The 23594-nt window shown below is 33.5% G+C and overlaps 1 protein-coding gene across 1 annotated transcript in view; it reads left to right on the top strand.

Moving 5' to 3' along the window:
• The window catches only part of LOC138307806 (tyrosine-protein kinase RYK-like), a 69101-nt gene extending 46601 nt beyond the window's left edge, over positions 1-22500 (top strand). The window contains exons 2-14 of the mRNA XM_069248697.1: positions 2223-2347; positions 2619-2721; positions 3148-3282; positions 11941-12057; positions 13284-13440; positions 14314-14408; positions 14917-15042; positions 15709-15801; positions 16328-16530; positions 17487-17596; positions 18780-18939; positions 19818-19954; positions 21086-22500. Of these exons, the coding sequence (XP_069104798.1) occupies positions 2223-2347; positions 2619-2721; positions 3148-3282; positions 11941-12057; positions 13284-13440; positions 14314-14408; positions 14917-15042; positions 15709-15801; positions 16328-16530; positions 17487-17596; positions 18780-18939; positions 19818-19954; positions 21086-21197 (1673 nt within the window). The 3' untranslated portion in view covers positions 21198-22500. The remainder of the gene's footprint in view (positions 1-2222; positions 2348-2618; positions 2722-3147; positions 3283-11940; positions 12058-13283; positions 13441-14313; positions 14409-14916; positions 15043-15708; positions 15802-16327; positions 16531-17486; positions 17597-18779; positions 18940-19817; positions 19955-21085) is intronic.
• The last annotated feature ends 1094 nt before the right edge of the window (positions 22501-23594 follow it).

Genomic DNA, 23594 nt, shown 5'->3' on the forward strand with positions numbered 1-23594 from the left:
GTTTAGCCAAATATTATTGTAATTTTTCATGTAAATCATAAATATATATTTAGCTATTTACTGCAGTATTTCTGGCAAGTGCTCAGAAATGTGATAATTTTGTGTTTCATTTTATCAACTGTTAAGTCTTCAAAAGTCTATTTATGCACATACAGGTATATGTTTTTGTGTTCAAAGGTTGGTTAAATATCAAGAAATTGAAATGTTGTTTTGACAATATTTTGCAAAAACATGTCTTTTGTGAATATTCTATTTTGTTAGCTGTGTTATTCAAAATATGAAATTTATGATTGCAGGCTTTTTGCTAATGAAATTATGGTGCTAAAATATGCTCTGTATTAAAAACAAAATATGAAACTTTTGAAATTGTGACATAGATAATGGGGCATCCTGATATATACTATATAGGCTACCTAATTGCATTTGAAAATTTCAATTTGAAAAATACAAATTTTTTTGAAAAATCATGCTTATTTTCTTGCTTATTTTCATCCAATTATGTAATTCCCAAGAGACATTTAAGTTCTGTAATTGAAGAGCCCATTTAGTATTCCTACAAACACTCTCTCTTCAGAAAAGAGAAACAGGGATATCAATCTCTCTGTGTGTTATTGCCACAAACTGTCATAGATTTTGTTAAATTTGAAGTGTCTTGTTGGCCTGTCTTAACTTAGCTCAACATTTAACTATTAGCATATTGGTATGAAATCTGAATGGTAAGTAACACTTTGTTTTGAAATGCACATGTATGTCTTTGAAATGCACATGTACATCTTTGAAATGCACATGTACGTCTCCATGTTTACTTTCTTGACGACAAACAGGAAATGCAATTGGAGCCGTCATTAATTGAAGTGCAAAATTGCACTTTCTTGCCAGAAACTTCAGACTCTGTTAAAATATAAAATTACCACTTGAACATGCCTATGCACATTTATACCCAATAGACAATAAGTTATAATTGTATTTATTATATACAACGCTAAAACTTTCTTACAATTCATATGCATGTACAGTGAAAGCTTTCTATAAATAACATCCAAACGGCAGTGGGAAAATGGTCTTTATAGCCAGGTGGTCTTTATACACAGGTTGAATTTTGTTAAAAAATTGGTCATTTAGGATCGACCCAGGTAGGTTATACAGAGGTGGTCACTAAAAGGTTTGAAATGTGGTCTTATTAAGCAGGTGGTCTTTATACAGAGGTGGTCACTAAGGCAGGTTTGTAGTGGTCTTACTGAGCAGGTGGTCTTTATACAGAGGTGATTGCTAAGGCAGATTTTACTGTATTTATTGTTTCCATGAAAAGATCCTGTTATAAAAGGTATGATATACCTGGTAGTGGATGTCCTGATTGAGCTCTCCTGACCCGTAGATCATATATTACAGGTAGTGTATAATCATTTTTGTAAATATTACAATCCGGTAGGTCAACAGCCACAGGAAGTTTACATATAAAATAAAAAGGTGTGATAATTGATTCATGGCTAAGGAATGTGAAGTTTTACATCAAGTATCTGTCTGTATGGCTGAACCGGCTCAAAAAGTATATATCATAGAGGAAACCAATTGTCACGTCGCACTCCTTCCCATCCCATCTTAGCCAGTCCACTCCGTCTCATCCCATCTTAGTCCGTCCAGTCTGTCCTGTCCCATCCTGTCATACCCGGTCTGTTCAGATTTAATATGGAGGTGGGAATATGTGTTGAATGAATGAATTTAATGAATGAATGAATGAATGAATGAATGAATGAATGAATGAATGAATGAATGAATGAATGAATGAATGAATGATGCATGAATGAAATGGAATAAATAATGAATGGAAAAATTGATGAATGAATGAATGAATGAATGAATGAATGAATGATGCATGAATGAATGAATGAATGAAGGAATGAATGAATGAATGAATGAATGAATGAATGAATGAATGAATGAATGAATGAATGAATGAAATGAATGAATGATGAATGAATGAATGAATGAATAATGAATAAAATAATGAATGAAGAAATGAATGATGAATGAATGAATGAATGAATGAATGAATGAATAATGAATGAATGAATGAATGAATGAATGAATGAATGATCCAATAACGAACAAATGAATGTTAATTTATTTATTTATTCATTTATCATTGAAAATAATTTGTTTGCTATTTCTTTAGAGTACACTATTCCTTGCATTCACTAATTATTGATATTGTTTCTCCCCAGGTATAAACGCTGAGTTGTACTATGTGAGGAATGGTATCATCAACGACTACGCTCTGTCATTTGAACTTCTCATACAGCCCAATATAGACAAAATCTACTTCACATGGCAAAGCATTCGCCAACAGGTAAGCAATGCTCTTTTTGTTACCGAGAAATACAGGGATTTAGAACATTTCAGTCGCATGTACTGTAAACCAACTATCTTTTATGTGCGTTTTTCTTTTGCGAATTTTGCAACACGATTAAAACACAAAAATTTATATCCATGACCTAATATCTACAGCAATTAAATTTATATCAATTTCCATTCAATTTTTAGCCAACCATCATCATAATGCCTAGCAGTTTACATCGTTCCTTAAATCTGAACATAAATTGTTGTTTTGTTTTTTTCAGATAATGTTTTACAGTCTAAAGACTAATACCTCCAACCCAAGGGCAATGTTAGCTCCTGTCGCTAACATTAGTAGTGAGGGTAAAGTACCCACCACTCTCTCAGGTAAATCACGTATACCACAGTCCCGGGGGTTGGGCGGCTGTGTGGGGGTTAGGGTTAGAGGATGTACTTGTGTCTCATTTCTTATGTGTTTCACAGAAGGATCAGATCCTGATTTCTCTAAACAAACAGGAGGTTAAAATGGACGTCAGTCTAAAATTTTGACTTTTTAAAACCAATTTGAACATTTTCAGTTTCTGTTTTGAATTATTCCATTTTTGCTTATTATAGAGTTACATCCCTTTAGGGTAGGTATCAATTGTGACGTCATTATTTTGTGAGCAACTCACATCATTTTCTCTATAAAGTATGACATTAACCTCTGAAACACATGATGTCACAATCAATACCTACATGCAAGAACAGATAACTCTTTAATATAAAAATATAGAATTTTCTGCCCTGCATTGCTCTATTTTGTATTGATAGTGTTCCATGTCAAGGTTCCGTGTACGGGTCTTCTAAACAGAGAGGTCCACTTCCTAATACAGATGGAGGTCAGCATTTTCTCTGTGGTCAACAAAACTCTCATCAACATCCGGCGCAAGAAAAACTGCCAAGTTGGTATGTATCCTATCATACAATACAAGAAACTGTTTTGAAGGTGGAATTTGTCATCTGGTTTTGCAGATATGTCTTTTTCTGCACAACAGTTTTTCAGTGTTGAATTAGGAGAGGGTTGGGATGCATATTCTAGTTGTACCATTGTTTGTCCAGAGTCACTTATCATAGTCTATAACTCTCATTATATCGGGAGTGGGAAGACTGGATGACGTGCCCATTGTTGATATAATGTATCTTTTCCATTAATTTTGTTTCATTATATACATAATCAAATTTGATTTTCACCCTCAATACAGCATGGAATTGCTATGGAAATTTAGCACCAATCCTTGGTTTAACAAATATTAAAAGTTCTCCAAATAATGCTGATGTTCTTGGCTTCATTTCTTAAAATTCAATTTTTTTTCACTCAGACTTTGCAAGAATACCGACTTGCTAGCTTACACATCTGACATGATTAGTTTATCTCAGCTTAGTTACTTTGGTCTTAATTCGTTTAGTCTCGGTATGCAATCAGCTGCAGTTTAATCCACATAAGAGATATTTATAGAACCTCCTAAATTATAGATATATAATTATACCTTTCCCTGTGAAATGCCAGAGGTGCAAAGTGTCTCCGTCTGAAATGTCGTGCCAGTGATTATACCAACAGTTACTTCAGCAGAGTACAGCATGCTGAAGTCTTGTAATAAAATCACCCATGTCACAATCCCACTCGGGCCTTGAAAATAAAGTTAGGGTGAAATTATTTAACCACAACGTTAAATCCTTGATTATACCCACACCCAATTTAAGAAAGGGGGGGGGGGGTGTATACTGGAATTGGGTTGTCGTTCGTCAGTCCGTCCGTCCGTCTGTCTGTCTGTAGACATAACTTTGTCCAGCAAACTCTTCCTAACCCACTTCACAGATTTTGATAAAATTTGGTACACAGAACCCTGACATAAAGGGGAATTGAGTAAACTATATAAGGTTCTGCAATGGCCCCTATTAATGGAAGTTATTACTAAATTTGTGCAGGGGGAAGGGGATATTGGTCATCCACTCTGGTGACTATTCTAGTTTCTAATTTTATCTGACAAAAATCCTGTTTCTCTTGAGAAACAAAACATGCATTTCTGAAAAGTATGCAGACATCATTAAAATTTGATTATTCAGCGGACTTTTGATGTGGTTTAGGTACATGTTAGGATCAGTTGATATCCTGGACCACCATCGGGCTACCATCCTTTGTTATTAACAGTGAGCTTGAAAGAGTCAGATGAATGTCATAGCGTTGTACCATAATTAGGTTGATGGTATTCATCTTCACAGAAATTTTCATGTATCCTAGTCCAACTTTATGTCAAAATATACAAAAAAATAAATAAATAAATAAATAGGTAAATAAACAAAATAAGTTAAAGAGTCATCCCATTTGAATTAAAGAAATAAAAACTAGCCTGGATATTTTCCACTCATTGTAATTATATATCCAGCTTTTAATCTGTTTATTGGTTTGTTTGTTTGGCTTAAAATGTTTTTCGGTGGGGTAAAGCTGGAGTACCCAGAGAAAAACCATTGACCAGTAGTTAGTACCTGCATGGTCACTGCCTCTATGTGGGAATCAAACTTGTAACCCAGAGGTGGAAGACTTCTGGTAACATGTCGGGGCATATCTTAAACAACTCAGCCCCACCAGGCCCACCACCCAAAAAAAAAAAAAAAAAAAATAACTAAACAAAAGTTCTTAGCATCCTAGCTGTTAGAATTTTACATTTTTCGGTTATTTCCATTTTTTACTCCTCAGAGTACATGTTATAATGTGTAAAGGGCATAATAAAAATTTACCATAGCAAGCTGATAAGAATATTCCTACCCTTGCAGATTTAAAACGCCTAATAGTGCATGGGTTAATCCATAATGGTGTTTCATGCTGATAAGTTAATTTGTTTCTTATAAACAAATTGACGTCTGGTTCACATTATTTTGTGTTTTGAATAGTTTAAAGTTCTTCTCATTTCTATAAAATCTTTTAAGTAACTACAGATTATATATTTATGTATACTGTTTACTCAAATATACGATTGTTTTATGTTTTTGTGGAGGTTGAGTTAAAACAAAAATTACAGCTTTTAAATTGTTTTCCTGTCGGTGTTTTTCCTAAAACATACATTAGATTTAAAACAAAAATTACAGATTTTAAATTGCTTTCCTGTCGGAGTTTTTCCTAAAACATACATTAAATATTACTTAATTTGAGGTAATATTGATTTTGTATGAAATATTTTGTTTGAAATTCCTCTTGAAATAAATCAGAAGATATTTCTTCCTCAATCTGCGATGTAATCAAACATGCACAATCAATACCATGACATGATAATAGATAAAACATGAGAAGCTCCGCCTCACTCTGTCTATAATCTTACAAACATTCAATAAGGGACTGGATCTTTTTCCAGTCAGACAAGTACACATGTTTTATTAGATACAGTCAGACATTATCTAAAATCTGATCACGAGGGTCAATTGTTTTTTGTGACTTTTGCTGGTTTTAACAGGTCTCCGATGTTGAAATACACAAATTCTTTTAAGACATAGTTACTTGTCTGTTTCCGCTGATTAGGGCTGGATAAAGCCAGCTTTATAGGTACACTGCTCTAGACCCCTAAGAGGTGCTGAGGGATGCCATTGATGGGGTATAGATAGCTTCAGGTTTGTTTTCCAGTGAAACTCAAAACCACTTCAAAAGCCCTGATACTGCCTCCATGGTGCATGAGTTTGAAGCCTAAGGTCACACCAGGTCAAAGTTCAACAGAGGTCAAACAGGTTCAGATATTACAGGAGTACTATTTCCTAATCACCCCTCCAATTGCACATGGACTGGTTCCAATAAAGCATTTGGGTGTGTCTTATGTTTATTGAAGGGTAGGGGAGGTGTAGTTGTTTGGATTATTTTACCTGCTTGGAAAATCATAATATGCTACTGTGGTTTTACATGCAAACAGGTGCTAGGGGCAAAACCACTGAATGAACTGAGGGTTCTTATGTCATAAAAACCTGCTGAACTCAGAGAATTGATACACAATTCCAAACGATGGGACATGGGTTTTATTATAGATTTCATCTGATGGTAGTTTTATAGGTTTGTTTTTGGTACATAACTATCTTTACCTTCATCAAGTGTGCCAGGGCCATCAAGTGGCGGGTATTCCAATTAAGCATATACCACTAGCCCTCCATGCACGTACCTTTGGGTTCTGAGTTGAGTTTGAAACTCATGTGGGTCCCCAAGCCGATCACTTCAAATGACCATTAAATTAGTTGGTGGTTTTGTGTGGGTATTCAGGCTTCATTCCACCTTTTTGATCTTCATCAAGTTTCCAAGAGGCTTGCAAAAATAAAAAAAATTTTACCACTAACCCGCCTGATGTACCATTGGGTTCTGTGTTAAAGTTCAAAACTCATGTCAGGGCCTGTTACCGATCACTTAAAATGACCATTGGTCGGTGGTTTTTGTCTGGGTGTTCAGGCTTCATTCCACCTTTTGATATCAATCAAGTTTGCAAGAGGCTTTCAGTAGTGGCCAAGTGGTTAAGGCATTCCAACATATTATACCACTAGCCCTCCTGATGCACCTTTGGGTTCCGCATTCAAGTTCGAAACCCATGTAGGGCCTGGCACCGATCACTTAAAATGACCATTGGTGGGTGGTTTTTGTCTGCGTATTCAGGTTTTATTCCACCTTCTTCTGACATCAATCAGTAATACTAGAATGGGACAAGTGTTTAATTAGATCATCATCATTTTAAGATTGAAAATAAACCCAGGAGAACTTGAGTTGATGAGATTGGATTTTGAAAAGTGCAAAATTGATATGTCGAGTACTGAGTGTACTGAGTGTAACATTTCTATAATCACAATGGTATCTACGAGAGGATTCTTCTGATCACAAAGTACATTGCTTTAAAATTACTATGTGTAAATCAATTGCAGTGTGTAATTCAAATGGTTAGTTCAGAAGAAATTTTAGTACGTAGCTCAAGATAAGGAACAAAACTTCAAAATGAAATCTCTATTCACCAGATCATCAAATAGATTACTTCTGATCTTGATAAATAACAAGGTCAGAAAATGGATAGATTAATACGGTATGATGATAGAATTGGTGTGATAAAGAATTTTCTATGATAAAATTGGTACATATAGGTGATTTAATGACGAAAATGTTTGAAATTAGTGTAATGTAATTTTTCTTTTTTTACTTTTTTTTTTCTTTGCTTATTTAGAATCTAAGTTAATGGAAACGTGAAAAATGCAAAAAAAAAAAAAAAAAGGATATCGTACTGATGTAGCTATAGACTGGCCACCAGTCTTTAGAATATCAAAAAAAATCACTAAAAGTTGACTTGATTAGTTTAGTCTCTACTACATGCTTAAGTTTTAAACTAGGGGGAGATAATCTATTAAAAGAACTTTGCTGAGAAAGTCTTATCAGCAACTTAAAGTCTGGTGGACAGTCTAATGTAGCTGGCATGTTGCAACAATAAATGGAGTATTAATCTGTAAAAATGTTCATTTGAGAAGAAATGTATGTCAAAAGAATAACAATATTAAATCTCCCACTAGATTTAAACATGTCTTCAATAAATCTCGTCAACTTGATAAATTGTGAAAGGAGGTGATAATTGATGATTTATTATGGAATTCAAGTATATATCAAATCTTGAAGATGAATAAAGAAAATTGATAAAAACAATTTGTTGGCTTTTAAAAGTTTAAATCATTATAACATTCAACAAATAAAAATCTAAAATGTAGAAAAAATAGGAAATTTGTAAACCATGCTTTGAAATATTAGAGGCCATGAAAAATCTTATCACTGTTTGGAGATGTAGGGCCCAATGTAAGGGGTACCTGTCGTGTTAGGATGGAAAGCTGCACCGAGAGCTGCGGATGCTGGAAGATGGTATTTGACGAATGATAATCAAATTAGCTGTTTGAGATAAAAGAAATAACTTTGTCAAAATAGGTGATGTATCACTTTTCAACAGAAAACCTTTCCTACAGTAAAATGTCTGTCTGAAGATAGTTTGTACATTCTTGTAAGTTTTCAGATTAGAAAACATCAGCTCGCTGCAGTAGCTTAATGTATATGTATTTAGGCTTACACATTTTGGTAAAACCACCATAACTCACAGCTGAAATAAACACCTGCCTATATTTAAATGGTGTATATAGGGTAAAAATATTGTGAACAATATTTTTGTTTATTTTTACAATTCATATTGTACTTTATTCTTTAGGCGAGCTTGGAAGAAATTTCGTGAATTACGAGCATTTTAATAAAAATTTGATTATAGATATTAAAATATTAAACAAAGTAAAAAATTTGATTTTGTTGTCTTTGATAGCTGTTTGTTTTAGATTCTTTGGACCTATGTAATAGTCCTAAAAGAAAAAGAAAAAAGTAGCAAACTTTTTGCGATTTTGATAAAGGATATAGACAAAGTTAAAACTGTAATTTTGTTGTCATTCTTATTTTCAGTTTTTTGAGCCTTTGAACCAACAATAAATAATCCAAAAAGGAAATAAGAAACAATTACATTTTTTTAAGATCCTGTGATATGGTCCCGACAGAGTGTTCTTATTTTATCCTACTTCTCTAACATGCCATCTTGAGAACTTCTGATCTAGTTTCTTTTTTTATGAAAGATCCATGGGCCCTTTTTTTTATCCCTGTCTTGAAATGTGGGTAGGGACAATTAGACATAAGTGTTATCCTACTTCTCTAACATGAGAGTCGAATAATCACTCGTTTTTTTTACGGTACAGTACTGTATAAGACACAAGAGTATCCCTGATATGTTTGCCAAGTAGTATTAGTGAAGTTTTGACAAACATTAATTTTTTGTAGTTATAGATAAGTGTTTTTTTATTTCACCATAATGCTGAAACTTTTCTTTATATAAAACTCTTTCTAACTACTGATAATAAACCATTGACTCCGCCTGTTTACCTGTGTCCTCTCCTGTCCTGTCGTGTACATCCCTCCGTCCTATTATATTCCATCCTGTCCTTTCATCCTACTATGATAAATGAAGATGGAAGTATTTACGGCTTACAGACATTTCTAGTTTTGTTTTTTTATTTCCTCTTTCTAACTCTCCGCCTTTCTCCGTCTCAATTATTTCAAAGTCTTTGAACTTTCCTAAATGGCATTTTGGTAATTTGAATCCTAGCTACAGTTTTCAGTAGTGGCAGTTCACAGGTAGAAAAAGAGAGTGAAACTGTCAGCTGAAAATTTATGAGGAATGTTTGCTACAGGCAAAAAACAAGCAAATAATAGATTTCTCAAGTTTTTCTGTGACTTGCAAAAACGTTTTCGGTAATAGGGAAAGGAAGAGTCAATTTCTCATTTAGGTCTGTCTGCTTTCCTGTGTGGGTTTTAACAGACGCAGTATACTTAGATAAATGATTGTCCTTTTACAAGTCTGTATGGTTCAACACAGCTAGCATATAAGTTCAGAGAATGAATTAGTCTTAATTGATAATATGGATATCTTCATTTTACTAATTACCTGCCCTATTCTATATCTGCACTCTATTCGACTACTAGGTTGAAATTATAATGGGTTTGGTATAATTGACTTGGTTAAGTATTATGCGGTCTTCAAATTTGTTAACTGTAAGTTTATAGCTTTTTCTTTTCAAACTTTCCCACTGTATAGCCTGGGATGGAAAAAACGTTGTGCTGTAGTACGAAACTTGTTTCAGTTTTTTCGTACAAATTACTGTACACTTGTAAAAGTTTGTGATAGAATGGCTTGTCATTTGTTGTATTGTTTTTCGGAAGTTATTCATAGATTTTTAATGTAGATGTTTTTATAGCTTTAACCGTACAAATTACTGTACACTTGTAAAAGTTTGTGATAGAATTGCTTGTCATTTGTTGTATTGTTTTATGGAAGTTATTCATGGATTTTTAATGTAGATGTTTTATTTTGAGAAGTGCACACCTATTCAGATCATAACAAGCTCTAGGTTTTGTGTACTTTTCTTGAATTCAGCATCGAGAAAACAATTCACATAAGGATACATAAAGTAGAACCTACCATATTAACCTGGTGACCTCTGTATAAAGAACACCTGCTTAATATGACCACATTGTTTGGGTCACAGAATGGCAAATTTCAACACAATTTTACTTGTGTATAAAGTCCGTAGGGCTATATTGTCTTCTTGGTGGTCTTAATGTTCTTAAGGAGATTTAGATTTACAGTTGATAAAAAAGTAGATTCTTTTAATTGATGTATTAAGGATGGTAAATTGCTTGGGAGGTTTTAGACGATCATGTTGACAGTGCTATTTCTATCCTTTCTCTTCCAATGAAATAAATGAGGTAAAAAATGAAGTATTAGCTAACAAACATGTCTATAGCAAGCACAATGTGCGAGAATCCAGTTATTCCGAGGATTATCCAACGTTCTTGTAATTATCGTGCCAGAGTTGTACAGGCCCAGTCGCTAAAACCTATCAATGTGTCAACCCACTGTCTGATTGGCCGATTTAGTGTCACAGACACCCATTGACCTAATTAATGGCGACTCGTTGCCATGGCGACAATAAACAATGAAGCAGTAAATCCGACTTGATTCCATGTCCAAGTGTAGGCATTAATTGTATGATGCTATCATTAGGGAATTATGTAAGAACGAGCCCTACAGGTATCGCCATGTTGGACATCAACGCTGCTAATTGGCTCATTTTTTTATTAAATTTTTTTTTCTCTCACTTTCTTGGCAGATTTATTGGTTTGTTAAAAACTGTGATATATAGCTAGGATTTATAAATTGACAGAAATGCTCATTTGACATGTAAAATAGATGTTTTATAGTACATGTATGTCATATTATTACAATTTCAGTAGAAATTCAGAACACACAATGCCATGTTACCGTATTCGACCCAATAAGCGCCCAGGGCTTTTAAAAAATTGAAAAAAAATGCAAAGGTGCTAACAAGACGAAATTATTGAAAATATATACAGTTTTGTGTAGTTTTGGTCTTTATTTATGCCTGGGCAATTGAAATTGAGGCCTCAAAAAGGGGGAGGGGCGCTTATAGGGACATGGGCGCTTATTGGGTTGAATGCCAGGTTATTTATAACAACTTCAGTTAAGTATGATTAGGATTATCAGTAACGATGTGGTATGATGTGTAAGTGATTTGGAGGATACTAATGGCCATAATATTGAAGGCATCTGGAAACTATTTAATGTCCTTGCATTTGGGTTGCCCCCCCACCCCACCCAACCAAAAAAAAAAAAAAAAAAAATAAACAAAAAACAAAAACATCCAAGACATCCTTTACAAGGATCAAAATGTAATACATGTATAGAGATTAGAGGCTGTTACGGTATGGTATATATACATGGAAACAGATTTTTGAAATTTAGATAAAACCTGTCTGAATCAAAGGTTAAATAAGATTTTGAGCCAATATGCCACATGTATTGCTATTTAGAGTTAATTTGGCTGGGACAGAACCCTTTCTGACTTACATTACATTTTTAGTTACATGTACAATACATTTTAAAACGTTTGTTTAAATTGTTGTCCTAACTGTTTATATTTTGATTCAAGCATGTATTGATAATTGACAATTATTTTGCACAGATTCCTCGATGTCCAGACCGTTTCTACACGACCAGCCCCTGGGATCTGGAGGAGTCTACCCATTTACCTCACTACCTCCCACTAAAAACACCACTGTTAATCAAGTCGCCAAGCCAGGTACGATATCTAACATCATTGACGAGGTAATTAACAGCATTAAGTTTACTCTGGCTGGCAGCCGCCTAGAGGCCGGAATAGATACATCAGCTACGTACTAGTTAGTGAAAACAGGTTAAAACAATTAAGGCTCCTGTATTTAATAGATTATCTGTGTAGGAATGATGTCACCTGGTTTTTGTGTTGTCTGCATGAAGGCGACATAAAGGTATGATTACATTGGGGTCAGGGTCAGTGCTATGAATTGATATCGTTAGTGTCTGAGCAACAAGGTTACCAACTTTCCGTGTGCAATTCCAGCAATGTCTCTACTTCCCTTGTGTTAACAAAGCTCTAACTTCATGCATGTATATCTTTCTTTCCAAATGGGCTGGCTTCCATTGGAGCAAAGGTCAAAGGTCAAGGTTATTGACACTAAAAATAAAAAGGATATTTGCAATTTTATTGCTCAATGGGACTGTTAAAGGTCGAAGTTCATCATACATCATGTGTCTCCTTAGGGAACTATAATTATGAAAAGTGAATTTATCATTTAACTGGCTGGTTCTGTCATGTCATGTGACTATTTCATAAATATCGTAAGACGATATTGTGACGCCATATGTATTAATGACGTCATAATCAAAACATGCAAACATTGCAAGATTGTCTCGGTAGACAGAAACATCAAATACAAGTCTAATTTCGCCACTCTTTGATAAAGAAACGAAATTGATAGTTTCGTCTTTGTATATATATAGACCAAGAATTAAGAGTAAATTTCTCGGTCAACAAAGATAATTTATAGCTGAATTGTATACGTAGTCACCAAATTCAGAAAACGTATTCAAGGATAGTAATCGGAGTGAAGGGACTTGGATGCAGACAACACTTATTTTTATGGCACTATGTAAATAATCAAGTCACAATCATCTAAATGCTTGATTAAGAGTTTAAGGAATCTGTCATTAGTAATTCGTGAAAAATTTCATAGCTGTCTCCCTCTTAAATTGTTCAAACTCTTGTGGAAGATAAAATCATAACAATTTATCTACAATTTTTTCATGACAAAAGAAGTTTACACTTTAGCCCGCAATTTTTGAAACTTGTCTAATATAGATGTGGAATGTACTTATCAATCAAATTATTTTGAAAATATAACTGTTTTTTTTCTGATGTAATCTTTGTGCTGAAATTGTGAAGGAGATAAGAAACATTGGTTCTGTATAATTATCTAACTGTTTCAGAGCCTGCTGGGACACATACAATGTCCACCCACATTTTCTACATTGCTGTCGGCTGTGCATGTGCTGTAATACTTCTCATCGCCCTAGCAGTAGCAGTTTACTATCTCAATACACAGAAAAACAACAACCGTGGCTACAGCGACAGAATCAAATACTAGTGAGCACCATTTTATAAAAGTATTCTGTAAAAAAAAATTATTGTTTTTTCAAAATGATTGGTAATTGATATGAATCGGTATATATTATCTGGGAGGGGGAGCTCATTACCTATATACAGGGTTTCAAGTTTGATTCCCACATTTGACAATGAACAGATACTGATAGTGGTTTTGTTCAGGGTTCTCCGGCTTTCCACTTCCTAAACCAGACACATCTTGAAATGACTGGCTGTTAATAGGGTGTAAAACATAAAATATGAATCTATGTTAAGTCAGTGGTCAGGTTTCATGGGCTGACCATTTGGATAGGGATATGCCATATTCAACCCAATAAGCGCCAAGTCGACCATATAAGCACCCAGTTGACCATATAAGCGCACAGAGTGCTTAAAAAAATGAAGCAAATAAGGGCGCTTAATGGAAATAAATTTGGACTAGCCATTCATTAACATTTTTGTACAGAGTAAGACATTAATCAATTTGCATAAAATATCAGTAAGGAAACCAACACAGTAAAAATATTTTCAGTCTGCATTTAATTTGAAGTAAGTGAATTGAAAGCCTTAATGATGGGGCACTTATAGGGATTCGGGGTGCTTATTGAGTCAAATATGTTATATAAAAACCAAAGATTATGGTCAAACCTGTCTATAAAGATAATTCATTAGGGACATTATACAGAGGTGGTCACTCAATCAGGTTCTACTGTATATAGTCAACAGATTTCTTAATTGATTCAAGACCCAGACAACAAAATAAAATTCAACAACTGAAAATTAATATATGACATACAGAGTTGTCTACCTTAGTCCATTATCGGAGTTACCTCCCTTACCATGTATTTCATCTTTCTATGATTATTATATCCACAGTGATAATACGAGTAGTTCTCAGGCCCTGACCAAACAACAGAGCCAGTCTTTCTTACGGGTCGAGACTCCAGTCGATAGTAGTATAAAGGGTTCAGGTAAGGTCAAATCTGATTTAAATTTGCCAGTTTATATTGTATTTTTTGGAAGGCTATGTACAAATGACTTCAGACGGACTTTGACATTTCATAAGACTTTTTTCTGTAATCATGAACACATAATCGAAAAAAAATTAACTTCTTACACGTGATAAGTGGAATATTTTTTGCAAAATTAATCCTAATTCAGCTGTTTATTCACAACCAATAAGGTTATAAAGAGATGCACATGTATTACATTTTACGGCTGCATAGGTATAAAGAGACTCAATTTGATAAGAATTTCTAACATGAATTCATAGCTGATTGTCTCCTGTTGAAAAGATCTCTATTCAAAGGATATGTCAGTCACAATGACAAATGTAAAAAACTCTAAGATGAATATTGGCAAAGAATTTGTGAGATAGACAGTATGAATGTATATATTGGCTATAGAACCTATAAATATCTATAGATTATAAAACTATTTTAGAATAGCACAATAAATTGTGAACCATTTATTTTTCAGTGAGGAATTGTTCAGTCCTTGGGCCATCACCTATACCAGAGTTAGTTCCCCCTGAACCTAAAGAAATTTTAAAGGAAATTGCAATCAGTAGAAAAAGAATATCTTTAGCAGAAATGTTATTAGAAGGTATGTACAAATAAGTGCACTGTATGGCAACACACTATGACAGACTATATATGACCAGAACTGTAACAGAACTGGATGGTGTCAATCAGTGACGACCAGGTATCTAAATCTGTAGCACATCTGGCTTGTTTTCGGAGGTGCCGGGTTTGAGCGCAGGTTTGGTCACTACCTTTTCTGTCAATCGGAGCTCATCGGATGTAACTGTTGTACATTAACATCGGATAAGACACAAGAGCATTCATTTTGAAACTCAGGGATTATTTTCATAATAAATGGTTGCGATCGAGGACACAACCCCTCAAAAAGAGTCAGTTCATTGATGCTGTATGTTGTCCATCTGGAAGGAAAATTGTTACATTCAAGTTCTTAATATAGGAATATAGAAATTCAACATTCCGATAACTATTCATTTTCTTATGTGCATGTAGGATGTCATTATGTTTTTCACATCGGAGGTAATGTTTTTCATCCGAGGAGTTCCGATTGCCTTTTGTCCTTTACATACACCATTAAATTTAGGAATGTAGAAATCCATTTGAAAAAAGTAAGAAACATTCAGTAGATTTATGAAAGCGCAGGAATTATAGAAATAAAAACTTGCATATTGTTTAGTTTGAGTTTACGTTAAGTTTTTGTTGATGTGTAGATTTTCTCCATTTGTTGTAGGCACATTTGGTAAAATCTACCAAGGGACACTACTCAGCGAGGGAGACAACAATTTTGGAGCCGACCAAGAGATTATTGTTAAAACTGTTACAGGTACGGTATTACTTGATCTATACATCATATCACAAAAAACCTGGTTGAGTTTATATCTTTGTTCGAAAATCAACCTGGGATCTCTGGTTTACTGATTTGAAAATATTTTAAGTTGAGGAATTCACACATTATTTCATCAAGAATTAACTACAAATTCAGTGCTTTTTTAAAACTCAACAAGAGAAGGAATGGTTGTTTTGTGAAATACTGAGTTATCATGGATGATTCCACTTTAATTGATTTAAACTAAATAAGAAGTTACAAAATGAAGCTCATGAAACTTGATAATAGGTAATTTTCTTAATTATCCTCCTTAATTTTATCGGATTTAATCAAATTCACTTGAATTTTGTCCTGTCAACAGTTTTGGTCAGAAAATCAGATCAGACTCATTACGATTTTTCTACTTTGGAGTTATCTCCCTTTCTATTACCTAACCCATCTGATCTGACCAGATTTAATTTATGAGTTGTCTCCCTTTTTCCGACCAATTTATGAGTAATTATCTCATTATCTGCTTTTACAGACCAGGCCAGATCTGACCAGGTACATTTATTCCTGACGGAGAGCTGTATGATGAAAGGTCTTGTCCACCAGAACATCTATCCAGTCATCGGAGCCTGTGTTGAGGATCAGATGTGTCCCTATATTATATATCCTAATACGACCGAGGGCAACCTTAAAAAGTTTTTACAGAAGTGTGGTGTTTCTGATACAGGATCCCACTGTGTAAGTCTTCAACCCTTTAATAATGGTGCTCTTAGTTTCATCTGTATTCAAACCAATTACTATCTTAGTTTTATCAATATTTCTTTGATACCACAGGGGTTACTTTCACTGTCGTTATATCCACCCCAGGACTATATCATAATATACCTGAGGACCAACCTACCTTCTCATTCGTTCAGTTTTGCTATGAGATAGTCCAGGGGTAGATAATATGACAGTGATAGTAACCCATGGAATATCGAGGATGTTACTGTTATAGACTTGATAAATTATCAGGTATTTATTATTACATGTTTGTTACCTTTTGTAACCAAAATGTTATGATTTATAATTATGTTACATTTTGTATCCAAAGTGTTATGATTTATAATTATGTAACATTTTGTAACCAAAGTGTTATGATTTATGATTATGTTACATTTTGTAACCAAAGTGTTATGATTTATGATTATGTTACATTTTGTAACCAAAGTGTTATGATTTATGATTATGTTACATTTTGTAACCAAAGTGTTATGATTTATAATTATGTAACATTTTGTAACCAAAGTGTTATGATTTATGATTATGTTACGTTTTGTAACCAAAGTGTTATGATTTATGATTATGTTACATTTTGTAACCAAAGTGTTATGATTTATGATTATGTTACATTTTGTAACCAAAGTGTTATGATTTATAATTATGTAACATTTTGTAACCAAAGTGTTATGATTTATAATTATGTAACATTTTGTAACCAAAGTGTTATGATTTATGATTATGTTACATTTTGTAACCAAAGTGTTATGATTTATGATTATGTTACGTTTTGTAACCAAAGTGTTATGATTTATAATTATGTAACATTTTGTAACCAAAGTGTTATGATTTATGATTATGTTACGTTTTGTAACCAAAGTGTTATGATTTATGATTATGTTACATTGTGTAACCAAAGTGTTTATGTATTTCAGACATTATCCACACAACAGCTAGTGTATCTAGCCATACAGATTGTGAGAGGAATACAATTCCTCCACAGACAGAAAATTTTACACAAAGACATAGCTACCAGGAACTGTGTGTAAGTAAACTATAAAGACAATGTTTTCTACTCTGAAAAGGTTTCTTGCTTATAACTCATACACGCAATCAGCTTTCAGAGCATTCAGAGTAACTTCAAGTAAATATACCGCTGTCGGAAAATTGAACTGTGGGCCTCCTTTCAAAATATTTTTTTTTTAAATAGGACATTTAGTTGAATTCTAGCCTAAGCATGGAGTTGCAATATTATGTCCAATTCCCGGGTAAATGCTCTTCAGAAACAGCTTAAATGCAAATGGAGGAATTGTAAATAAATAAGATACAGTAGACCTGTGATAATCCATACACTGACCGTCCGCATAACTCACCATCAGGACGAAAATGGCGTGGAATGAGATTTTTGTCTCGCCTGCAATGCAAGGGCGACACTTAAGTATCACTATGTCGGTGTCGGCGTCGGTGTCGGCGTCGGCGTCGGCGCCTGCGTCCTGGAAATGGTTTCCGTGTGATAACTTAATTATTTATTGTCTGATTTCAACCAAATTTGGGATATTGCTTTATATCAATGAGATCTCAGATGAGTTCGATAATGGTCAAAATCTGTCAATATTTGCAAGAGTAACGGGACTTTAAAATCGTCAAAACAGATAAATCAACGGTTTCCACTCGATAAATTAAATATTTATTGTCCAAATTCAACCACATTTATAAATTGCTTTATATCAATTAGATCTGAGATGAGTTCAATTATGGTCAAATCCATCAATATTTGCAAGAGTTACAGTAAAATCGTAAAAACAGGGTTTCCGCTCGATAACTTTAGTATTTATTATCAAATTTCACCCAAATTTAGTGGATTGCTTTATATCAATGAGATCTTAGATGGCTTTGATTCTGGTTAAAATCCATTAATATTTGCAAGAGTTACGGGACTTGATAACTTCACCTAATTATTAACGATGTCGACTGTAAATAACTATTTTTTGTGATGCTGTGCAGACGACACATCCACTTCTGTGGAATTCTTGTCGTTATTGACCAATTTGATGGAATTTGGCAGTCCTGCAAATTTGGCTGTACCAAATATTTGCAGTTTGGACAATTTGGGCTGAAAACACTATAGTGACCAGATTATCGCAGGTGAACTAAAAATAGATTTATATGGTCCATGTTAGAATTTTTAAAGTTTCAGTAATGGTGTTTTGTGATTTTTGTGTTTGTAGGATAGACAACGACTTGGTTTTAAAGATTACAGACAATGCTCTGTCACGTGACCTGTTTTCCGGAGATTATAATTGTCTGGGTGATAATGAGAACAGACCAATCAAATGGTTATCTATCGAAGCTCTGCTGGAAAAAAGATTCTCAACAGCCAGTGATGTGGTAAGTGGATATGGTCAGAGACAATGGGGGTATAACATATTTGACCCAATAAGCGTCCCTGTCCTTACTAAATTAAAGTATTCTCCATTTTCGAGGCCTTAATTAAATGCAGACTTAAACAATAAAAACAGTATGTAAGGTTTACCTGTTTAATTAATTTTGTCTTTTTATTTATGGTTTACTCGGTGCAATCATTTGGTGAAATGTTAGCCCAAATCAAATGTCCTATTAAACATCCCTTTATTTATTCTGTCTTTGCATATTACAGAGTTAGCTCCCTTGCGGATAGGTATCAATTGTTATGTCATTATTTTGTGAGTGCAATTCACGCCGTTTTCTCTGAAAAGTATGACGTTACGCTCGCAAACACATGATGTCACAATCAATACCTATCAGCAAGGACAGATAACTCAATAATATGCAAATACGGAATAAGTTAGTCCTGAGTATTATTAGGTTGAATACGGTATGTTATTATACAGAAAAGGATAATTTCTTTAATTGATGGATAAAAATGAAAATGATTTTTCATTGAGAATTTATTGATTGAACTTTCATCATATTTCTAAAAATATTGTTTGATTTCAAGATTTCAACATTTGTATTTACACTTAAAAACAAATTATATGTATGGCAAATTATAGGTTTTTGCACGCACAGAATCAATTTCTGTGTAAGACTGTAAGTTCATTACTAAAACATTTTCTTTCAGGATTTGTTTAATATTTTCTCAAAATGTCTAACATTCAATATTTCATTTCTCTAGCACAGTAAAAACCCTTTGTTAGTTCCTATTGGTTGGTCCCAGGTGTATTATTAGAATAATTTTGTTTACCAGAATGAAATTATTTCTTGATTATTAAATGATTGTGTTTCAGTGGTCATTTGGTGTCACTTTATGGGAGTTGATGACCGTTGGTCAACAGCCTTACGCCGACATAGATCCGTTTGAAATGGCGGCCTACCTTCGTGAGGGTTACAGAATAGCTCAGCCAATCAACTGTCCCGATGAACTGTAAGTCCCATATTTATTTATCTAAACTGTACCTTTAATATTTTCAACTAGAAATTACTGTAAACCAATTATGTACTTTCTTTCTCGACTAGGTTAATCTGCAAAAGTTTTGAATCGATATATTCCACAAATTCTTGCACCATTAAATTAACGAAATAACATCTCCATTCAATTTTAATACGCAAAACTGGAAACAGAAGTTAGGTAGCGGCGAAAGAAGGCTGGTTTACAGTTATGGAAAAGAGAGTTTTCTCTGGTTAATTCATCAAATATTTGACAAATGTGTTCATGTCTGATTATAGCTGTTTTAGAACATATCATATTCAATCCAATAATTCACTCTCAAATCATATGCACACTGACCATATGAAAATCTTGACCATATTTACGGGAGCTTAATAATATAAGCTACATACCAAAGTTATAGGTAAATGATCATAGCTGATGCACTGGTTTCTTTCTTTAAATTCTTCTGCAAATTGATTTATGACTTACTCGTGAAAGATTTTGACCATCAACCCTCGGCAAGCCTTGGGTTGACAAGCCAAAATCTTCCACTCAGGTTGAGATATCCCTGTCCACCTGACAGGCCCATGTAAGATTCTATTAATCAGTATTCATTCGCTTAAGAAACTTTAAAAGATATTATATAATGTGATATTCTCAATAAGCAAGTATTACAAAGTGAAGGGAGATTCTTTTAACTTCGATTGATTTCACACCTTATATATATACTGTTACACTGTAATGGTAATGGTTAATTTCCGTCACATTCGCCCTTGGAGACACATTTAAACTCTTCTTATTCAAAGAATGGATTAATTCATTATCAACTTTCAGGGGTGATAATGAGTCAACTTCAGGAAAATTGATGAAAGCGGTGCATTAATGATCAGCAATTGTTCTTTAAATAAAAAATAATAATAAAAAAAAAACTCTGAATACAAATTGATGTTATTTTGTAGATTTTCTGTGATGTTATTTTGTAAATTTTTTGTGATGTTATTTTGTAGATTTTTTGTGATGTTATTTTGTAGATTTTTTGTGAAGGCAAAATCTCTAATTATAAATTTTGTTATTTTGTAGATATTCTGTGATGTTACTGTGAATATAAATTTTGTTCTTTTGCAGATTTTCTGTGATGGCATGTTGCTGGGCCGGAACTCCGGAAGAAAGGCCAAAATTTTCCCAGCTTCTAATCTGTCTACAGGATTTCTACACAGCCCTGGGACAATACATTTGAATAAATTCTCAAAATTAACATTACAAGGTTCTGTCTTATGGCCAGTGCATTTGTTCTTAAAAGGGGCATGACTTTGTATTGTTTCATGAATCATTTTAGTGCTATATTTATTGGAATGTCTCTTGTTATGAAAATCTGTGAAATTACTTGGGAGATTCTGTCCTGTTATAATAATTTTTGAAGGAGTCAATATTTATAATTGTGTGAAGTCAATATTATCAGGAATAAACCAAATAAGCTGAGATGGTTAGGTCAAAGTTGAACTGGCCTAATGTTCAACATGTAACCAGAGTAAGTTTTTGCTCTACTTACACTGTCAAATGGCAGTTAGCATATCTGATAAATTTTCAAATACAGTGGAACTTGGTTGATACGAACTCGGTTAATTCGACAACTCGGCTTAATACGAAGTACTTTGACAGTCCCGGCAGATTTTCCTCTTTATAGTTGTTTAAAGAACTCGGATAATTCGAATTCGGAAAACTCGAAGAACTCGGATAATACGAAGTAAATTTTGGTTCAGAATGACAAAAATCATACATAAAACGTTTGTATAACTCGAAATGAGATTTTTTTGGACAACGAGATCGCCAAAAATGCCGATTTCTTTTTCATACATCTGCCCGTAGAGCGGCTTTTCAAAATATATATCTAGATTTTCTTGTTATAATTTTGCAACTACCATCGGTGATTTTGACATCTCTCTTTTTCGCATCGTTTTACGACATGAAACTAGTCTATATATCCCAAGTAAAGAGATAGTCAGTAGACATGAGAACTCGCTTAATTCGAACACTCGGATAACTCGAAGTTTTATCTCGGTCCCTTCGAGTTCGTATTAACCGAGTTCCACTGTATTGTTTTTCTATATATGTGGTATTAGAGAAACCAGCTATTATCTTCATAATTGCTAAAAAACCTACCGTATATTATTGCCAAAAATAATTACATATATTTGTGACAAACTAGGATTCCAAATGCTGCTGGAAATTAAGTCAAATTATTTGGTATAGCAATGTGACAATCTAAAATCTAATTATTTTGAGAGAGATTTATATACAGAATGGCTGGTGCCAGATCACACACATCCTCTCTTACCCCCATTTATTCTGCGCCTAATTTCTACTGATCAAAAGCCAATATATATGTAGTGAATTTTCTCTTGATAAAGTCTTATTTGGTAAGCACATATGATTTGCAAGGAAAAACAAAAATTTTGATTTTCACAGACAGATTTCTCTACACCTGTCTTCCCCATGATTGCTTATTTAACAAAGAATATGATTGTACCGGTAAGTTTTTTTCCTGTAATCAGGAGCATTTCTTAAAATTATAGGTTGGAAACAGTTACGTCGTTGCAAATAAGATATGAATATTTAAGATAAAACCATATGTGAACCACTGCCATGATTCTTTAACTTCAGTATATGTATATCAATATGCATCTCACACACATTAGTATTGACTTCAATTTAATTCATTCACCCCTGAAATTTCATAATGGACTAGCCGAGTCTTTGTTTTAGAAGAGTCTAAATGCGTCTTCAGGGGTGAACAGGTTAATTCAATATACATCTTTATCTCATTGTAGTTTCCTTCCATATAAATATTTCATATCCCCTTTCTAATATAAGAAACCAAAGTCAAGAGTTAAACATTATAATAATTCTTCTTAATGTCTGTAATTTTTAAACTTTGACAGATTTTGATTACTTTGGTATCTTTAATTACCATTTTGCCTACCGATAAGATATTAAAATTGTGTAATTTAGAGGTAATTCCTATTTTATTTGTTTCTTATTTTATCTACTAACAAAATTTCAATTGTCATATTTTCTTAAATGTCATTGTGAAAGACATCCCACATCATCATATAAAAATGAAGGAAGGTACTCAAAACTCATCTACGGTACACTTTATCTTCATGATTGTGAAATCATACATGCAAAATTTCCTTCAAAGAAACACATAAGATGCATTTTTTTTTTAATTATAGAATATAATTAACTTTTCTACAAAATGTATTTTTAACAGATAATTAATTTATTTTGATTAATATTACCATATGCCATATACAAGTATCTCTGTCAACAAAAAATTGTGACAAAGCCGATGCAATCTGACGACATATGTATATACAAAATTAACATTTTGAAGTTATATTGAAATCCTGAATATATTATCACTGAAAGTTTTTTGTTTCCATATGATAAGCACAATACAATGTACAAAGAATTTGAAGTCTTCCAGAAAAGGTTTCACACTGCTGATTCTCTGTATAAAATGTTCAGCATTTATCTGATCGAAAATTTTTAACAACTTAAGAATGTGACTTTACCTCAAGTCAGTTGTATTCCATTCAATATACGGATTGTCTCCCCTTAATCGCATTATAAA

Source organism: Argopecten irradians, chromosome 14, assembly GCF_041381155.1.
Source record: "Argopecten irradians isolate NY chromosome 14, Ai_NY, whole genome shotgun sequence".
NCBI classification, from domain to species: domain Eukaryota; kingdom Metazoa; phylum Mollusca; class Bivalvia; order Pectinida; family Pectinidae; genus Argopecten; species Argopecten irradians.